This window comes from Periplaneta americana, chromosome 15 (genome assembly GCF_040183065.1).
Source record: "Periplaneta americana isolate PAMFEO1 chromosome 15, P.americana_PAMFEO1_priV1, whole genome shotgun sequence".
Lineage (NCBI taxonomy): Eukaryota > Metazoa > Arthropoda > Insecta > Blattodea > Blattidae > Periplaneta > Periplaneta americana.
Window position 1 is genome coordinate 46,155,233 of NC_091131.1, and position 20,420 is coordinate 46,175,652.

The 20,420-nt window shown below is 36.2% G+C and overlaps 1 protein-coding gene across 2 annotated transcripts in view; it reads right to left on the reverse strand.

The window, feature by feature from the left end:
- Positions 1-20,420, reverse strand: part of LOC138714842 (autism susceptibility gene 2 protein homolog) — a 634,091-nt gene that overhangs the window by 399,684 nt on the left and 213,987 nt on the right. For both annotated transcript variants that reach the window (XM_069847029.1, XM_069847030.1), the window contains exon 2: positions 16,274-16,405. In XM_069847029.1, coding sequence (XP_069703130.1) covers positions 16,274-16,405 — 132 coding nt within the window. The remainder of the gene's footprint in view (positions 1-16,273; positions 16,406-20,420) is intronic.

Genomic DNA, 20,420 nt, shown 5'->3' on the forward strand with positions numbered 1-20,420 from the left:
TCCAGCAGGTTTCAACTCCACACTTCACTCCACACCACACTGCCCGATATCGTCCATACACGCACATTAGAGATGAACAACGATCGAGAAAGCAAGATTAACAGCGCCCGCAAAGCCGAAAACTCGCAGGACAATGTTGTATACGTCGCGTCGTTGACGTAAAGACTGCTTGTGAGTGTTTCGAGACGTCGAGACTGAATACTCCCGAAGTCCCGAAAGTCAAGCAGCCTTGAATCGCCACAGTTGTCTATACCTGACTGAACTTTTATCTACTTTGGCAACTGTTATATATGTATAAACAATCAAGTAGCCTATTGGAAACATCATCTCTACCTTTCAGTATATAATAATCCGTTCCCCAGTCTTTATTTAATTACTAGGCCCTTATTAAAAGGCTATGAATTTTCTTTTCATGTGTTTGAGATCAAGTGTGCAATCTCAAGTAAAAAGGTATTAACGTTATGTTTTATGTTTCTTAGAAATGCAAATTTATTTGAGATTTTTTTTATATTTATATAATCATAGGTAATACATGAGGGGCTCACAACCAGAGTGGACCAAGTCCACCTATGGTCAGTTTGTGGATTAATACAATCTCGGATGAAGAAAACTTAACTTTATTCATTGCCGTAACAAACAAAGTCCATACCTCATTTGTTACTCCACAGAGGACTGCATTTCCTATGGAAGGTGAAGGTTGCTAAGCGTGAGCCAGGAACTTTAAGACTCAGTATCTCAGAACTGCTCCAGATGGACTTGGTCCACTTTTGTTGTGAACCTCTCATATATTAGAACCGGAACATTTTGATAATTTAGATACTGTTATGTTTTGTCTTTTTGTCTCATTTAAACATTTATCATTTTATATTTTCAATTATGTATATTATTCAAAGTTACGAAATCTTTCTACGCCGATCAAATGCTATTTCGAGAATGATGAGCGAGACTCGAAGCGCACGAGAACGACTGGACGAGACTCGAAAGACAAATGCAACCCCAAATCATAATATATAGATTGCTCATTCCTATGTTAAAATCGGTAGCACTTTGAAGAGAACAACTGTCAAGATCGCCGCCCGTCCGCCGTAAACGTGATGGCAATACAGTCGCTAATGCAATTCAAATGAGAGTTATGACGTGACTCCTTATGTAACAACTAGATGGCAGCATAGTAAACTGCCAAAAGTTGTTACTGTCAAATCTATAACGTCGAGCAATCTGGGTATATATGATTTAGGATGCAACGAACACAGCGAGCGAGAGAGGCAGTTTTGTTAATCTCCAACGCACACTTTATAATGTTTTCGCTGTAAGAAAAATCCTAATGTAAACACAAGCACGTTGCTATCACACTCTTGATTGGCTCCCATTCGAAACACTCAAACGACGCAGGAAAATATAGTTCCCTTTTTGGAAACCATAATCTTATATTATTTGAAAATAAACATTTGAATTCTGGTTCTTAAATACGATGAAACATATAACTTCAATTGTAAGTAAAACACTATGTAAAAAAAAAAAAGTTACTTTTATATTTTGTTATTTATTATGAACGCGGATGAATACCAAGAGTAATACTGAGGTAGTCTGTTCTTGCAACAAGCTGGCGTCACTTGAGCTTGTAGTTGTTCACGTAAGCACGTGGTACTGTAGTATGGCTTCTGCATTCTGGAAAGAATAACTCCTTTGTCCGGCAGCGATTGACCTTACACGTAAGTTTAAAATAATTTAAATACAGTAATTATAAAGTAAAAGTTACCTAAGGAAATTAATGCATAGTAGTGAGGTTAGGCCTACTTGACGAGTAACGGGAAATGTTTAACATGAAACAGAATGTACAACAATGGCGGGATCATGTACTGAAAATCTATGGCGCCAAACAGCGGCCAATGAAGTCTCACTTCAATCACGTGTTATTGTTTACATTAGGATTTTTCTTACAGTGAAAAGATTATAGATTGAAACGCCTGGAGTGTGCATTCAAAAGTTAACTCACGAGAGAGCGTACGTGGACCGCTTTATTCTTGAGCTTCCAAATACCTAATCTTCACTATTCTATTCTCGCCATATGTAAGAACATTTTTTAAACTTGTGTATTATTGAACCTACAATCTTTGTGGAACAGAGCTAAGACATCATGCTAAGTCAACCCCCCCCCCTTACAAGCCATGACCTTTCACCGGGTTTGAACGCGCGAACCTAGAGGCTTAAGGGCGAACACGAAAAGCACTCGACTATAGAGGACGACTGATTTGTAATATTTCCTCCCCTAATTCGAAATGTACGTGTTTGTTGTACACCCGTATACAGCAGCAGAGACTGTTAATGACACGGGTATAATTTACCTTGTAGGTCAAATAAGCCAAAGTCTGGCCTGATGACAGGCTTCATTAGTGCTTATCGTTGTATCTCGAAGTAAATTAAAGTAGGTAGTCTTGACAACAAATTAAAGTCATGACAACAAACCATAGGTCGGTACCATGACAACGTCGAGAATCAAACTAAAACAAAACACGCACGATACTGTGCACCCCTGGTGCATGAATATTCCCCCCCCCCTCGCTGCTGCTGCTGCAATTAGTCTTAATTAAGAGCGTGACTACACAACAGAGCTGTTATGGATTTCTTGTATCGAGTAAGGAATAATATGATTCCATGCCCTCGTCCATTTGTCCTGCCATATGTCAGAGTGAATGGACCGAATCAATCTTGTTTTGTGGCAACGGATTGCGCACGCCCAGCTGCATATGTCAAAGATGCATATAGAAACAAACGCGTCTCTTGCAGACACAATAAAATGTAGTCTAATAAGGTCAAACCGGGATAAAGAGCTCAGAGCATTACATCAGCTACTACAGAACTGGTTTATACAGCTGAATAAAATTCAGGACCTTCCGATATGTAGGTTATAAGTAGAGCCCGGATGTTAGGCAAAATGCCTTTTGTAAACTGAGTGTATGAATGAAAGATCTATTAGAGATAAACAAGTTTCCATACATATGGGGACGATAGGCCCAATTTTTATTTTGCCTTTTTTTGCTTATTTTAGCTCCCGTTGCCTATTTTAAGGTTAAATGCCTTTTTTTAGCCTTTTTTTACGTCGTTATTGTACATTTTCTATATTTTTAATGCATTTAAAATAAACCGCACATAAATTATATAAAACAAAAAAGAACGGTTGTACAAATTAAAAATTACAAATATTTGCTGAGAATCCTATTCTCCAACAATACACATTATGTTTCCAAGAAGCCGTAAACTTTTCTCCCCTACCGATTCCTTTTTTTTTTTTTTTTGTCACTTATCAAAGATGTTTGAACAGTATAACCCTCAGTGCTCAGGTCATTTCGGGGATTACCAGGGAAAGAAAGGGGATGAGGGAAATATTAAAAGCAAGTCTCCAGGTCCCGTTACTGTTGTCACTTGCACCACAGTATAAGAAGAATCAGTAGGGACAACTCTTGTCGGCACCTTTGATGTTGTTGGTACTAAATTCAAGCTCAGTAAGGTCTAGTTCTCAATGAATCCAACTATGTCGCTAGTATCAAACCACTATCAAAATATTAGTCAAATATTTATTTATTTATTTTATTGATAAGTAATACGAATAATCTTGTATGTATATTATCTATCATTAATATTATGTCGCTAGGATTCAAAATACTTATATCCATTGTTGACGTTCATGTTCGCACTTCACCGCAACGGACGCCATGATGTATTATGTTGTACTTGGATCAATTTTACCAACATAAGCCTCAAACAGTGACTTGAACGTTAGCGTCAACTAGTGAATATTTTCATGATGATTGCATACGGAAGTAATTATTATTATGGTTATATTACCATTCCTTTGCCTCATGTCTTTAAAATTATTAAAAGATGAGTAATGAATGTTTTAGTTAATATTAAATTATGCCAGCCCTGCGTAGATGCAGATCCGTCTGGTGGAGGTTCCAGATAATACACCCGGTTTCGTGACATGCGCACTCAGAATTTGTTCCCACGAAATGGCTTAGGTGTCTTTACTGTATGTTCTCTATACTGTGCTTGCACGCCCAAGTAACGCGTACTTTGAAGTCTCACACCCCTCTTTTTGAGACAATACACAGTCGGTTTTACCCGATCTCTGAAAGAAAGTAGAGACAATCCTTCTGAAATAAGTTATTTTAAGTTTGCTCCAATCACTTCAGTAGAAGTAGAAATATCTTTTTCCACGATGAAAAACGTTCTCTCTGATAGACGGCTCACTATGGCAGCTGACAACTTAAAAAGCATCTTGTTGTGACATGTAACCAAGGAAAGTGAGTACCGCATGGGATAGTTTATCAAGTATTTGTCTATTTTTTATCTGTTTCCATATACAATAAATGCCTATTTCATTGCCTATTTTTACTATTTTAGTGTCTATATGCCGACATATTTTAACCAAAATAAATGCCTAAACATCCGTCCCTGATGGCTGCAGGACAAAGAAGGTAGGTTGCGTAATTTACATATGGCTACACCACAACTCACAACATAACACAAGCATGGAGATGGGAACCGCGGTCGATCAGTCAGTTTCTGTATGTCCGTGTACTATGCAGAATACGGTATCAGTGCTGTGCTGTTTTAAAATTGTGGACTATTAAGTCCTTGTAACACACGTGATAGTGCAGGCTATAATGGTTGAGCTAATTGTCAGTAATTCAGGACTCAAACATCGTAAGGGGAAATCCTTTAGAAGTAGTTCGTGAAGCTTCATAATGTAAGAACATTCTTGTAAAAATCTCACATTATATCCAATCATTTACGTTAGGTTGTTAGTCTAAAATTTGTCTGTTATGTCACGTCATCTGTCATTGCTCCACACGTGTCGATGCATGTCCCATTTTACGACGCAGAACCAATCAGGGGTTGAGGCGCGGAAGGATTTTGCATTGTTTGTTGATATGCGAAGTCTTCTTGTATTAAATAAGGATTAGTTATGGAGTGTAATTATGACGAGGGTACGGTACGCATTATAATGGCGATTACAGAACATACAGAGGTTGATGCAGTAATAATAATAATAATAATAATAATAATAATAATAATAAAGTTAAAATAACACTAACAGAAAATAAGAAAATAGTATGGAAGTTCAAAACTAAACTAATCAGGGGTTGAGGCGCAGAAGGATTTTGCATTGTTTGTCGATATGCGAAGTCTTTTTGTATTAAATAAGGATTAGTTATGGAGTGTAATTATGACGAGGGTACGGTACGCATTATAATGGCGATTACAATACATACAAAGGTTGATGCAGTAATAATAATAATAATAATAATAATAATAATAATAATAATAAATGAATAAGTTAAAATAACACTAACAGAAAATAAGAAAATAGTATGGGAGTTCAAAACTATTGAGAAGTTTAAGAGATTACAGCATGAAATTGCGGTTCAGTTCGTAACAAGGAAAGCATGTGTCCTTGCTGGAAGTGACGTGAAAAGCCTGGGGACTGGAGAGTGGAGATACGAGTTACTTCTATCCAGTAACAAATAAAACACTCATGTCTACGATAAATCGTGGTAGTTACTAAAATTTACTTTCGGGCGAAAGACTGAAATAAAACGGAACTACAGATTTCCGACGTGGCACAAAACGATTCAAACAGTTTTAATTAACGAGCTACCAGCAGCAGCAGCAGCAGCAGCAGCAGCAGCAGCAGAACTAGGCCGGAGAACGTGTCCGACAAATTTAGATTTGATGCTACATCAAGCGTCAAGTGCAACTTTGGCAAACTATGTTCCCTATAAATAAAACGTGGAAACGTTCATGAGATCTGAAAGATGGGGAATCAACCTAGCGCGCTGGACAGAACAGGCGCGTCAGAGTTCACACTCAACGCTTACAGAATATGCGACTACATAATTGTCATTTTCAATTATTAGGCTGCAACACATACATATATCCGGATAAGAGGTGTAGGAAATGAGTTGCAGTGATCGTTCTCTGTCAGTCTCTCTCTCTCTCTAATAAGGGGTGTGTGTAATCAATCAATCAATCTTTATTGTCAAGAACATGAACATAACGTCGTTCTAATTCCAATACCACTTAATCTGAATTATTACACAAAATTCATTATGTGGTATTTTTGGTTTAATATTCCATGTTTCTCACTACAGGGACCATAACAAAATAATTCGTGTCATTCTGTCACAAATTTGGAGTCCCAGCAATAAAAATTAAGGAAATATCTATGATAGCTTTGAAGGGTTCTCTGCAGATTTTACGGCGACACTTGCACTTCAATTCAAATTACAGTTGAATTTCCTCAGTCTATTTTATTTTTATCTGTATTTTTTATTTACTACAAATTTTCATTATCTTAAATTGTAAAACATAATCTACTGTAAATTTCAGTTTATTGTAAACCAATTTCTTGTAAGACGTTTTTAATGTCACACCTTAAACGTTACTGTTTAACATTCTTTGCCTTTGGCAACCTCACCTAGTTCAGGAAGATTGGAAATTATTATTAACTCAATTTTGTATTCAATAATTAAGATAATCATTTTCTTAACTTCTTTGTGAAACTCAAATCGCAATTTAGTTAATATTAGGAAACGAAATAAATACAGATTACTTTTCTTTCTCCTAAAACCTTTTTTTTTTACATACGTGGTAGGCTACTGGAATTACGTCGTCGATATGCTATAGACATGGTTAAAATACAATAAAATACACAGTGTAATAAAACAAGAAAATAGTAATTAAAATTTATTCAATAACACATAAAAAATGTAAAAGCAAATAAAATAAATAAAATAGTGAAAAATATTTACACTACCATCAAGATATTCCCTACTATTATAAAAGGAACGATTAACAAGCTATTTGTAAGAAAAACAAAATAGGCGTTTTTTAAATACATATTTGGTTCGAAAGTTTTAAAACATTTTAAGAGCTACTAGTTGAGAACTCTTGACAGATTTTGATTCAGCCATGCCATTTTATGATATAAAATTATTTCTAAAAGTTTCACCTGACAGTGAGAATCAAGTTTACTTAAAGAAAATATTTTGTGTTTCATTTGCATTGAAACAAAAACTATTAGCCTCGAATCATCTAGATCAGCGGTCATCAGCACACTGCACCCTCGGGCTAGCGCCTCTTATCCGCGGATAAGAGACTGCACTATGGTGCATCCGTGGCTGCTGGCGGGTATGCTCTTTCCCTCTCTGGCTACTGCACGACGGGGCATATTACGTTGCTCTGAACACCCTTTACCCATTTCAGCGAGTGCTGTGACCTACATGCTTCATTCAATGGTCCGGTCATAGATTCCTTTGAATTCTGTAACGTTATTATCCGAACAAATAGAGTAATGTCAACAGTAAATAGGATTGGAATGTTATGTTCTATATAACGACGCTCGCAACTGCCGAGATTATATGAGCGTCGCCGGTGTGCCAGAATTTTGTCGCGCAGTTCTTTTACATGCCAGTAAACCTACTGACATGAGCCTGTCGCATTTAAGCACACTTAAATGCCATCGACCTTGCCCGGGATCGAACCCGCAACCTCGGGCATCGAAGGCCGCACTATACCAACTGCGCCAACCAGGCCGACAATAGGATGGAGTTGCCACTAATATTTAAAGATAGGTCGTTAACCATGACTAAAAACAAAAATGGTCCGACAGCCGATCCTTGAAACATGTTTCGTTTCTTCTACTACAGCCAATTATTCTCATTACTGGCGGGGGTTAGATTCCCATGAAACATCGTGAATACGAAAAGCTCTAATATGGAACAACTGACGCTAGAGGAAATAGGGAGGTTACGATTCTCTTGAAGTCTGTACGCAATAACACTTGGCACGTCTGCGAAATGTCAATTGATCCTACTGATTAATGCATGTTACGTTTGCGAAAGAAGTGCACGACTCTTTTGCGAAACTGTGAAAATTACCTTCAGGACCTAAAATGCTTCAAGAGTGTACAAAGAAATAATCATATTTCTTGTAAATTACCGGTACAATATAAGATTTATGAATGTCTGTGTATGGCCTATCTAGGTATGCAAATATAGATACACGAGTTTCAGTTTCCTTTACGCAAGATGTATATTCCGATTATCTGTCCGATTCCACAGTCTTTCTCGGTATCATAACTTAAATACTCGGTCACAATATGATAACACGCTAGAAATACCACTGCACACATCATCTCTTTATTCTTCATCTTTCACTGTTGCTACTTCTCGTCACTGGAATTCTCTGCCGCCTGAAGTCAAGGGCTGCCAAACTTTAATTTCCTTTAAATGTAAATTAGAAAAATATCTTATGGTGAGTTGCCAGACCTAACGCGTTGCAAATATTTAATGGAATGTGTTCCATTGTTTTTTTGTTTCTTATTTTTATTATCTAAATCGTGTTTATTTATCACTTAACGCCAATATGTATCCCACTGTGTTGTTTTTGTATTATTAATCTGTGTACATTTTATTCAATTGTCGGTTTCTGGTTTAATTATGTAAATCCTACTTAATTGTAATCTAATACTAATATGTATACTAATGTGTTTATTTTTATTTTACTGTGTACATTTTGTTATTGAATTATCGGCTTCTGTTTTTATGTGATTCGTATTTGATTCTAACAACATTAATATGTATTTCACTAAGTTTATTTTTATTTTATGAGGTAAATTTTATGTAACTACTTCTTTTGATCTCATTATGTACCTAAATTGTATCAGTATGTAATTACTTAATTCCGATCCAGTTTTATGTTTAACTGTGTAAGCAAGCTTTAATCCTGGTTAAGTGTAAGAGAAGGCCTAACGGCCTTAACTCTGCCAGGTTAAATAAAGCTATTATTGTTATTATTATTATTATTATTATTATTATTATTATTATTATATTCGTCGGAGGACATACGGAACCAATGCACAGTATACCATACACTTAGTCAACATGGATTTTAAAACAAATGACAATTTAAAAAAATACGAATTGTTGAAAACTACAAATTTAAAAATGTGCATAGTTAAAAAAAAAATGGTGTAACCTACACATTTTTATTACACTACTAAGTGTTGTCAAGCTTCTGTGATGCACGGGGGTGATTACAAAAGTAGGGTAACAACAGCTCTCACGGGTAACATATTCTCCCTCCTGTTCGAATTTTCTACCACGGCAGCAGAGGAGACCACAACTTTATCACGCAGCCATTAAATGACGCGTATGTTGCGTCGGGCACTCGCAATATCAGTTGTAAGATGGCTACGCGAAAGGAAACGTGGTCAAAGATGGGAGTAATGTGATTCGGTTTTTTTGCGATTGAAGGCCACCTCACCAGCAAAAATCCATAGTCAACTTGTTGAGGTGTACGGTGCGAATGTGATGTCACGGACACAGGTATGGGTTTGGTGCTTCCGGTGGGAGGTACTGGACCAATGTCCCTACAGCCCCGACCTGGACCAGTGATTTCCATCTATGCCGACCGTTTAAGAAGCACTTGGATGATAAGAGATTCAATATCGATACGGCCGTTCAGCAAGCCGTCATGACGTGGCTTCGGGACTTAAAGTAAATGTTTACTATGCCGACACCGATGCCTTGGTCTACCGTTGAAACAAGTGTTTGGGCAAGCATGGTGACTATGTTGAAAAGTAATGCGTACCAGTGCCCTACTACTGTGTATAGAGTTTATTCACGAGAGCTCTTGTAACCTTACTTTTTGAAACACCCTCGTAAATAAATAAATTCGTGAGTAAAGTATTAGAAATTAAAAATTTCCCACATAATACGGTAATCCTCTTTTGAATGATTACAAATTCCTTTTAGAAATTGTTATAACTGCGAGAAAAAGGAAAACTGACTACGATCTTCGTGTTAGGCTTATGTGAAATGTGTGCAGGAACAAACAGCTGATATTACACGTCCCAAGAAAGTGACATATAAACAATTCCGCGTACATTCCTCAGCCATTTAAAACTGAGAAAGAAAATCCCGTTCCGGCCTTTCGCAAACGGACTCACAAAAATTGCAAAACCGATTAGCAAGTGGGTCGTTTATTTTTTCGCAACCAGGCTGAGTTTCTAGTTAAATTTCGCAAATGTGCTTCACCGCATATACTTTGGTACCTACGTTGTCACCATCCGCATGAATTCTGTTTATTATAAATAACAGCTTACTCATTATATTCCGAGTTTGTTAAATTATTTTATATGCGGTTTTGTAGGTCTAATAATACAATATGTACACTGTACAGTCTTTTAGTATGTATCTGCATATACATTTATGCCATTTACTCACATTGTAACTACCTGTTTAATCATTCACACACACACACACACACATCAACATGCATGCACACGCGCGCTAGCATTATTTCAAAATCCCCTAAACATTGAAAACATTTACGCTGTTACGAAATAAAATTCCTTTAACGTTGAAAACGTGTAAAGATAACACTTGAAATGCTTTTTACTCTACTGCCAATGGCGGTGAAAAGCAGCTAAGTACGAACCTGTAGATGACAAAAAGCGGGTTAGACTATATCGGTGAAACGAGCACACACGGAACACAGAAAGTGACGACTTACTGTACATTGTCTCAGGCGGTAATTTTGCGTGATATATGGAGACGGAGTCCCACTATTTACAGACCTCTAATGTTTTAAAGTACCTAAAAAGTCTGACGAATCCAAAGGACAGAAACCATGATGATGATGATACTATGAACGCGTTTTGCTTTTGCGTGGAATAAAGTTGTTAAATTAAAAAAATACATATATAGACCTATATATTTTTAGAACCATATATGATTAATGATTATATTTGGAGGATGGCTGCCAGGAATAGACAGTCCTAGAAGAATATCTTGAAATATTCCGAGGAACAGGGCTCTAATGCTGCTGATGATGATTATTTTACATTAATTAGGTTATAGAATGATTAATTTCTACCATTTAAGTTCCTTTTTCTTGTAAATACGGTGACAATCGGTCGTTAAATAACCAACTGATAAACTAGCTTCTATAATTTTATTTGTGATATTATTTTCACTTTCAAAAGCGATACGACTATTCAAAGATCATGTACCTAAGTGTTTTATACGTCACTGAAATGATCGTTGCAACACTGATTTTATTTTTAGACATTCTCCCATGCAACAGGAGATATCAAATTTTAGTAACTTCATGGAAAAGTGACTCTTTGGTTACAGACAGGTCACGTGTTCTATTGTGATGAATGAGTGCAGTACAACTTGGAAATCCCAACTGAAAAGTATAAATAATTCTGTAGATAACGAATTTCTCTGAAAAAAATCATTTTCCCTTTGATATCAATTATACTATTTAAGTTGCCAGATTAGTGTACGCAACAAAAAGAAATGACTAAGGAAACCATTGGCATTTATTTTTGTAATCTAATACTCGTGTACTTTTGTATTTTTTATATTTGTATGTATTACATGGTTTGTATTTTACTATATTACTGTGTTGAATGAACACTCTTCAATTTTGTATAACTAAACTGAACTGTGCCCGAGCACGAGCTTCTGCTGCAATGCCTAATGTAGTGTAAACCTACGGTCTTACTAATAAAAACTCTATATACAGACGTTTAACTGTCTTATACTTATACAATGAGTAGCTCGTTTATAAATCGTGTGTAAATTCCTTACTAATAATCACTACATACGTCGTGTATAACAGTACAACTGTTACACAGCTACGTCATAGTTTCGTCATTACTTCGTTACGAAAGGTAATAGAATATCTGACGTTCTCTATTTCATCCGGTAGAGCGCTCTAGTGTGGCGTGTTAAATATCGATAGTACAACTGGCTCTAATCGATTACCACACTACATTTTGGTCAAAGAGTACAAGCTACAGCAATATTATTCTAATAATTCTATGATCTTTGGTTTGTTCTTCTGTGGTTACAAGGTAAACATCATCATAAAATGACAGTCGATACGACAGCTGTTAAAGGGGCGGCCATTTTTTCCCTATATACAATGCTTAAACATGGGGTTTCGTGTATATAACTACTTCAAAGCAATTCCCATTGTATAGTTACAGCCTGTTTATACGTCCACAGCTTATTCACGGTGTATTAGTAACGTTGTCTGTATCAACTCTGCATAAGTCTCGTATAAAAACTATACACGGTTTATTAGTAAGACTGCTAGTGTATTAAATAAATATTAAATAAAAAATAAGTTATTTAAAAATACGACTATTTTTTTTCTAACAATTTATTATAATTCATGTTCATTATTCCTACGTAAGTTAACTTCTAAATATTGAATATGAACAAAATTCATCTCGTAGGTTAGGATGAACTGTTGTACAGATCCAGAAACAAAATTTGGGCCACCTAATTTTACTAAGTTCCGGATACAAAGCATTGCGCATGTGCAGTAAACATGGACGCCTAAATGTATGGTACTTGTGGTCAGTATTACGAAGCTTGTTGCATACAAAGAGGAGGGCCGGTACCAAGACTAGGCCCATTTTTTAATTCCGTATCAGTACAAAAACCCAAAACCACTTTTTCGGTTTAATGGATGCCGAAAACTCGAAATAATATATTTTGCAGCATCATTTTATGTACATTTGTAAAATAATAAAAAAAAAACGCCAACGTAATCTCGAACAGCGTTTCGAAAACTATGGATAGATTATTTTTTCTTTAAACAAACGAAAGCAAAAAAAAAATGTAATTCAACGACATAAAAAAGGCAATCTGTACAATCCAATCAATGTTTCATCACCATAAACTGGACAACCAATTAATTTAAGTGGTAATTAAAACCACATCCTTTGGGAAAGAACATTAAAGTTTTTCTGTGGATTCATTTTCATTGAATGGCGGTATAATATCGAAAGCGGCTTCAATAAATAGTTCAAAAGTAAACCATGCAAACAAACCACCGCTCTGGTACTACAAGAACTAATGTAATGGAGTAGTTTCCATGCATGATGCTACTCACTCCGGAATCAATTCACACAAATCTCCCACCCCTCTTCAACTGACAGACCTGCCATCTGTCGGAGGAATCGAGTACTTGGTGTAACTTGATCCTGTATTGGTCTGCCATCTGCCGGCAACATTCCCAACAATGAGAACGCTAATTTGTTTTGATAGAAGACGAAGTGTTCCAAATTACAGACACTCTCACACGATTGTATTCTTAATTGCGGTCTTCTCTATTCACGTCTATTTACGAGCTAATTTATACAAACATTAAATTATATGAAGAAACGAGTTGTGATGGAACAAAAAGGCAAGAAATAATATGCGATGGCACCAATTTATAAACTTTTAATTACTTGCCACGGATACTGTTCGATTCAGCTATTCTTCACGTGACATTCAATTAATTGAATGTATCTGTTAAGAATGTTTGTTGTGCATTTTGCTACTTCACTTAGAAGAGCTACAAATGATATAAGCGCTTGAACAGAATTATATCTCCATGCACTATGTTAAATAAACATCAAACCACGAATTCAAAAACACATGAGATGGGGCACAGATAGGGTTGTCCCGATTTTCAGGAAATTTTCCCGTGTCCCGCTCATACCCGTCGCGGTACGCAGAATGTCCCGCTTTTAAATATATTATCCATTACTAAGCAGAATTGAAATTCGCGGACGACGAGGAATAAATGAACCAAGCATCGTGTTCAGACTTGAGGGGCATGCAGATTTAAGAGAATACTCTCCTACCATTTTAAAGTTTGTATTTTGATGTTTATATGTTAATGTAAATTTTACTTAACGAAAATGTTTTTTTTTTTATTTTTTATAGGGCCTATTAAATTGTCACATTAAATAATATAATATTATAAATTACAATTTAATGCAATGATATTCACTAAAATGTTGAAAAGTATTTATAGTCACGTCGCTGTTATTTCCGGCGTGACTCCTCCTCTTTGCTTACTCCTTAGGAAGTGAAGGCTCTATAAAGTCTAGGTAGGTAGTATCGTTCGCCTGTTTTGTTCTTTCGTTGCCGAACTACCAGACGAGGAATCTATTTGCCACACCGCCACATCGTTAAACATTATAATGTCGTAGCTCCTATGATAATAAATCAAACGCATTGTAATTGAGCAAATAATTGAACGGCAAATAACGTCCTCGTGTGCTTTCTGCAAACGCCAACGAAAGAGCAAAAATGGCGGGCGGATATGTTAAATATTTATCGAGCCTTAGGAAGTGAATTACGTAATCAGCAGCGAATTACATGACGTACACGTTTAAATGTAGCCGACCTGCAACGTGATTGGCTGCGACGGGACTATAATTATCCTATACATACATAGGCTACACTATTTGATTCGATATTTTTAAAATCTGACAACCCTAGGCACAGGACTACAAAAAGAGTAACATAACAGGAAAAAATATATATATATATATATAAAATCGATAACGGAAGAAAGAAAACCTACGACTGTAAGAAAGGAACGGAAGAGGGGAGAAGGAAAGGAAAAAAATGTAAACTAAAAGAAAAAAATGGAGAAAAAAGAGATAATGAAAGGAAGAATTTGAGGGGGAAAAAATGAGACAAACATAACGAAGTAAAGACAATATAAGGATAAGAGACGGAGAGAAAGAGGAGTAAGTGGGAAATGAAGGGAATACTAAAAACAAATGAAAGTCAACTCAAGGAATTTAAGAAAACTGAGGAAGAAAGAAAACAAACAAACCAGAAAATAACGAAGAAACGAAGACAACATATAAATATATTATAAAAGATCATGGAAAGAGCACAGTAGAGAAGAAAAGTGGGAAAGAAAAAGTATGAAAAGAGGAAAGTCAAGAAAACGGGAGAGTGCTGATATTGGCAACAACGCAGAAAAGACAATGCAAAGAAAGTACAGAAGACGATGAAAAACAGAGGAAATAAGATAAAAAGAAACAGAAGAAAAAGTGAAAGTGAGTGGAAAGCGGAAGTAAAACAAGAAAAGCATTTGTTAAGAAGGAAATATGTAGAAGCATACGAATAAGCGAAAACGGAGAAAGATGGCTAGAGACAGAAGATAACTTTAAATTGGCATTTCTGCAAGTCCTCTAGGACAGTGATGCTCAACCGGGGGGCGCGAATCCAATCTCTGGAGATTCGACGAGCAGTTACTGGTGGACTGCTAATAACAGTAGTAATTATTATTATTATTATTATTATTATTATTATTATTATTATTATTCCATGTATTGTGGGTCCCTATCACCACGGCATGGAGGAGACTGCCTTCAGATATGCAGGGTAACTGCGAATATATTGAATAAGCAGTCGTGGACAGCCGATTAGGGGTGGTCCTCCAGCTTGGGGGTTGGGAGAAGAGCTAACAACCCATCACCGTAAAACAGCTTGTTACGAAACCTTACAATAACCGGAGATAAGAAGACCTTTGGGGAGGCCGAGACATGATGGGAGGATAATATTAAAATGGATTTGAGGGAGGTGGAATATGATGGGGACTGGATTAATCTTGCACAGGATAGGGACCGATGGCGGGCTTATGTGAGGGGGCAATGAACTTGCGCATTTCCTTAAAGCCATTTGTAAGTAAGTATCATCATCATCATCATCATCATCATCACGTAAATGAATGGAAGAGAAACAACTATAGAGAAGCACAATAGAATAGATATCTCAATGTAAACGCAAGAAAGGAAGACCAAGAACAACGTAGAGGGGTGAAATAAGGCGCGCTATGCTAAAACTACATCTAGAGGAGGCTCAGTAAAACCACAAAAAAGAATGGAGACCGGGGTATCAGAAGATGTGATTAACAATATAACAACCGATATACGGTATTATTTATTATTATTATTATTATTATTATTATTATTATTTTATCACCATCATCATTATAAAGTTGTTCAGTGAACATTTAAACATCCGACTATTTTGCGTTTAAGCGTTAAATAAAAACACAATTAAATAGTTTTCTTTTTAAATTAATAGCAAACCTCACATTGCTACGTTCTACATTTTGTTTTACATTACACCTCAAATCGCACTACAGCAATGTGATGAAAAGGGGGGGGGGGGAGGGGGTTCGTCGTCAAAAATGTTTCAAAGACACAGTCTATTCTGAATGAAAACGTAAATGTTACAGGTCATGGTAGCCTGCAAGGAATAGGGAGGTTACGGCTCGACAATCAACATTAGTACCGGCATGCTTGTCATTCTACTGTAAATAAAAACATGTGCAATTATCGATAAAGGAGGCACAAAACATACTCGAGTAGCAATTTCGTGCTTCTTACCTGCGCCGGATTCGGACCGATGTGATGGTTGGTAATAATCTTCTGGCCAGTGTCGATTTTCGGCTTTTCATCACCTAATGTCAAGGAATTGACACTCTTAAGGTTGTTCTTGCCGACATGCTTCATCGCACTCTGTAACAAACAGAAATCCATATTTCAGAGAGGAAATTCCCAATTCATCAATACTGTACGAATACAATTCACTGTACAGACGGAGTAGGGTACAATTATTTGTCTGTACTTTGACGCACATATGTGGTCAGCGCCCAGTGTCATAAATAAAGTTAAAGTTAAACACGAATGTTAAAACCATATGCCTAAAATTTGCTTAAAAATTTAAAATTTATTTCGATGAGTTTGCAATCCTGATAAAATTAGAACTGTAATATCCTACTGAAACAACAACAATAATAATAATAATAATAATAATAATAATAATAATAATAATAGGTCTAGCAGAAATACATTATTATTATTATTATTATTATTATTATTGCAAAAGCACCACTACTAGGCCTATTATTATCTTCAATGATTAGATCGTGTTGGTCTGTTTAACTTATTAAACTGCTATTCCCATCTCATTGTAAGTTTCCCTTTGTTACTGCAGCCCTTGTAGAATGTGGTGTATAATATTTTTGTTATTCTCTTATCTCTAATTCTAAGTTGCTAAAAATAGGCCTATATTCCCTAATAAAGTTCCATTTTAGATCAAACTGGTAGTATTTCTGATTTGTCTCTTCTTGTCCGATTTCGTCCTTCATCTATTGTTCTGTATCCTTCCACAGGTTTTCAAGATCAGTGTCCAACATTTTTCACATTCACTAACAAACATATTGTAGTGAGTTTATAAAATGTTGGAGAGAAAGAATTTTTAATGTACGATTTATTATAATATATCGCAAATAAGTAGGAATTTATTTATTTATTTAATAATAATATTAATAATAATAATTATTATTTTTATATTATTATTATTATTATTATTATTATTATTATTATTATTGCTAGAATAAAGATACATATTATTGTTTACATAAAATCACTCTAGCACCTCCAGAAGGAATACATACTCGTACTCAGGGACATTACACACAATTTTAAAACAAAATAAAAAGGAGAGAGAGAAAAAGAAAAAAACACAGATATTACAGTAATTGAAATTTTATATTGCTTCCCTAAACAATGATAGTTTTAATTGATTTTGTTTGTAAAATAAGAAGCATTAGCAAATTGAATGTTTGGCAATGTAGCTATTATCTTGTTGTAAAGCCTTGGACCGGAGTTATTATTGTGATTATATGCTACAGTTGCGGTACATTTAGATTCTGTCAAGCATATGTTGTCTGATATTTTAGTTTTATTTTACACGAATACGAATTGAATATAACCTATTATTACGGTTTTTGTGTACGAAATTCAATAAGACATTGTTATAAATTTGAATTTTATTCCATTTTTTTATTCGTTTGTTGTCATATTTTACAGTCCCTAACTTATTGCTTTCACTGATTTACTTTCCTCAAATACTAAACTTCCACTTTCTCAGATCTCCTTCGTCGTTGCAACAATTTGATTATCAGAAAAAAGTTAATTAGATCTTTTACACAACTCCACTCTCATCCTTGTAAGAGTTTTCAACTAGTAATATGCTTTCAGAAGCTGTTGGATCACACAGCCAGCTAACGCAATGAAATCGCTCGAAGCACATTTCTTACTCGACGAAAATAAATTTTCACTTCAATGAACTGTAATTATTCTAAATATCACTTGAATAGAGATTACTATTAACAAAGAATTAAAATATACAGAGTTGATCACGAGAGACAGTAAATATTTTAGGGGGTGGTAGTATAGACTATTCTCAGTAAACAAGTTCATATTATGAACATGTGTTCAACTTTCAATGGTTGCGGATGCAGCTGTTTGAATTTTACGTGGGCTATAAAACGCGTTACAAATGGCAAAACGGAAGTATAAGTGACTTATGATTACATTTATTGCTTATTTATATGGTATCAATACATTTCAACAGCTAAAAGTAACGTAATGGTTAAAAAATTCCACTACCGGCTTTATTGCGTGCAAAGAGCAGTTTCTCAACACTCATTATGAACAATGCTGCCCTCAGACGATCTTGGTCGTACGAGGGTCGTTCCGAAACTAATACCTCCTATTTTTTTGTGTTGATCTGTAACGTCTGAGCCGGATGTTAGTGGTGTTGTAGTAAAGGTTGAACCTTCACTCTAATGTCCTGTTAGTTTGGTTGTCATGCGAGAAATAGTGGCAGCAGGGCAGTCTACAAAAATGGCATCTGACATAGAGGTGCACAGAGGTTCATAAGAAACAGAGGTATGTTATTGAATTCCTCACTGCCGAACAAATTGCAGCCATTGACACCCATTGACGCTTGCTGAAGGCGTACGGAGACCATACAGTGGATGCGAGCACAATGAGGCCATGGGTAGTGCGTTTCAACAGTGGCGGAAATGACAGTTTTTTGGGACAGGCGGGGTGTGATTCCTTTGGATCCTAGGAGCGTGGAGAAACTGCCAATTCTCAACGCTACAAGAAGACGCTGGCTACTGAAAGTCTGAACTTCCAGAGTCAGACCAGAGAAGAAAAACTTTCACTAGAAACACCGTAAGACCAGTTTCGCGACCAACCGAAGACGTTGAAAAATTTGGCTGGACTATCCTACCACATCCACCGTGTAGTTTGGATTTGGAGACTTCAGACTTCCGTCTCTTTGGGCCTTCGAAAGATGGACTACGTGGGCAAAAGTTTCCAGCTGTCGTCGCAGCTGTAAGAAAAAAGGAGTGCCTCTGCGGGTTCGGATTTTTACGAGGCTTTTTTTCATTGCTGGAAAAAGTGCAAAACGAATGATGGTGGCATGTGGGAAAATACCTGTATGTAGCTGAAACCTTGCTCTATGTAACTCTGTTATTATGTTCCCTGTATATGCTGGAATTTCCATGGAAATAAATAGGAGACATTACTTTCAGAACGACTCTTGTACTATTCCCTTGTAAGTAGTCGTTTGGCGTTCCATCATACCTTTCTAAGGATTGCTATGCGTAACATTCAAACAGCTGTATTTCCACACCCACTGAAAATTGGACACGTCTTTATATGAACTTTTTTTACTCACATCCTATCACCCCTAAAATATTTACTACTGCTCCTGAATCACTCTGTACGTAATTGTACCCCCCACCTTTGTACGGAAAAGAAACCCGAAGGCTAGTACCGCGGCCTCGAATGGATTTAGTGTGCCTTACCACTTCTTTCCTTAGAATGTTTTGTTAGTTCCGAACAGCTGCTTTGTTTATGGATATCGTAACTCAGCTAATGTGGTGCTATCTGTCGATTTAGCCACGAAGACCTAAGTTTCAGATGAAGTCAGTCAGCGCTCTCAAGGTTACATCTTTCTACGATCGGGTTCCTTCGGTTTCGCGATGACTAACGATGCTTTGCCCAGTGCAGTTTTAACCTTGAGACCGCTGCATTAGAGTATTCTTTCACAACCCCCCCTCCTCCTCCAGAAAGCGTACTAAACCTCTTCAGACAGATTCCATTTGTACGCCAGTCACAATACATCACGCTGACACCGTTTAACTTGATGTCGTTATAATTGGACGGTGATAAGCAACAGTGATCCAAGCGCCAAAAACCTGTTTTGAGATATTAGCCATTGCAATAAATCTGTTTTTTTTTTATAAAACATTTTATGCAAGAAGTACTATGACATTCATACTATTACAAAAACTAGCACAAATAATACCAAAAAAAATCTAACCGATTTTGAATAAGAGATCAGCAGTTGAATTAATATTTCAAAGCAAAATAAATAAATGAATTTTATGCAATAAACGAATTTTTGCTTATAAATAGCAACAAAATTCAGATATTGCATTCTTGATTTTTTCAGAGTTAAATTTGCCTGCCATCAACAGATTTGTGCAAATATCTCATTTCTTTCAACTAATTCATGATATCGAATATTGAAATGTAGAGTAATGGTAAAATAATGAAGGGGAAAGGGAGAAATCGAAGAAAACCTCAGAAACCTTAACCTTGTACACGACAAATCACTGAGATTCGAACCCGGGTCCGCAGATATCGTAAGCCGATGCTCTGCCAACTG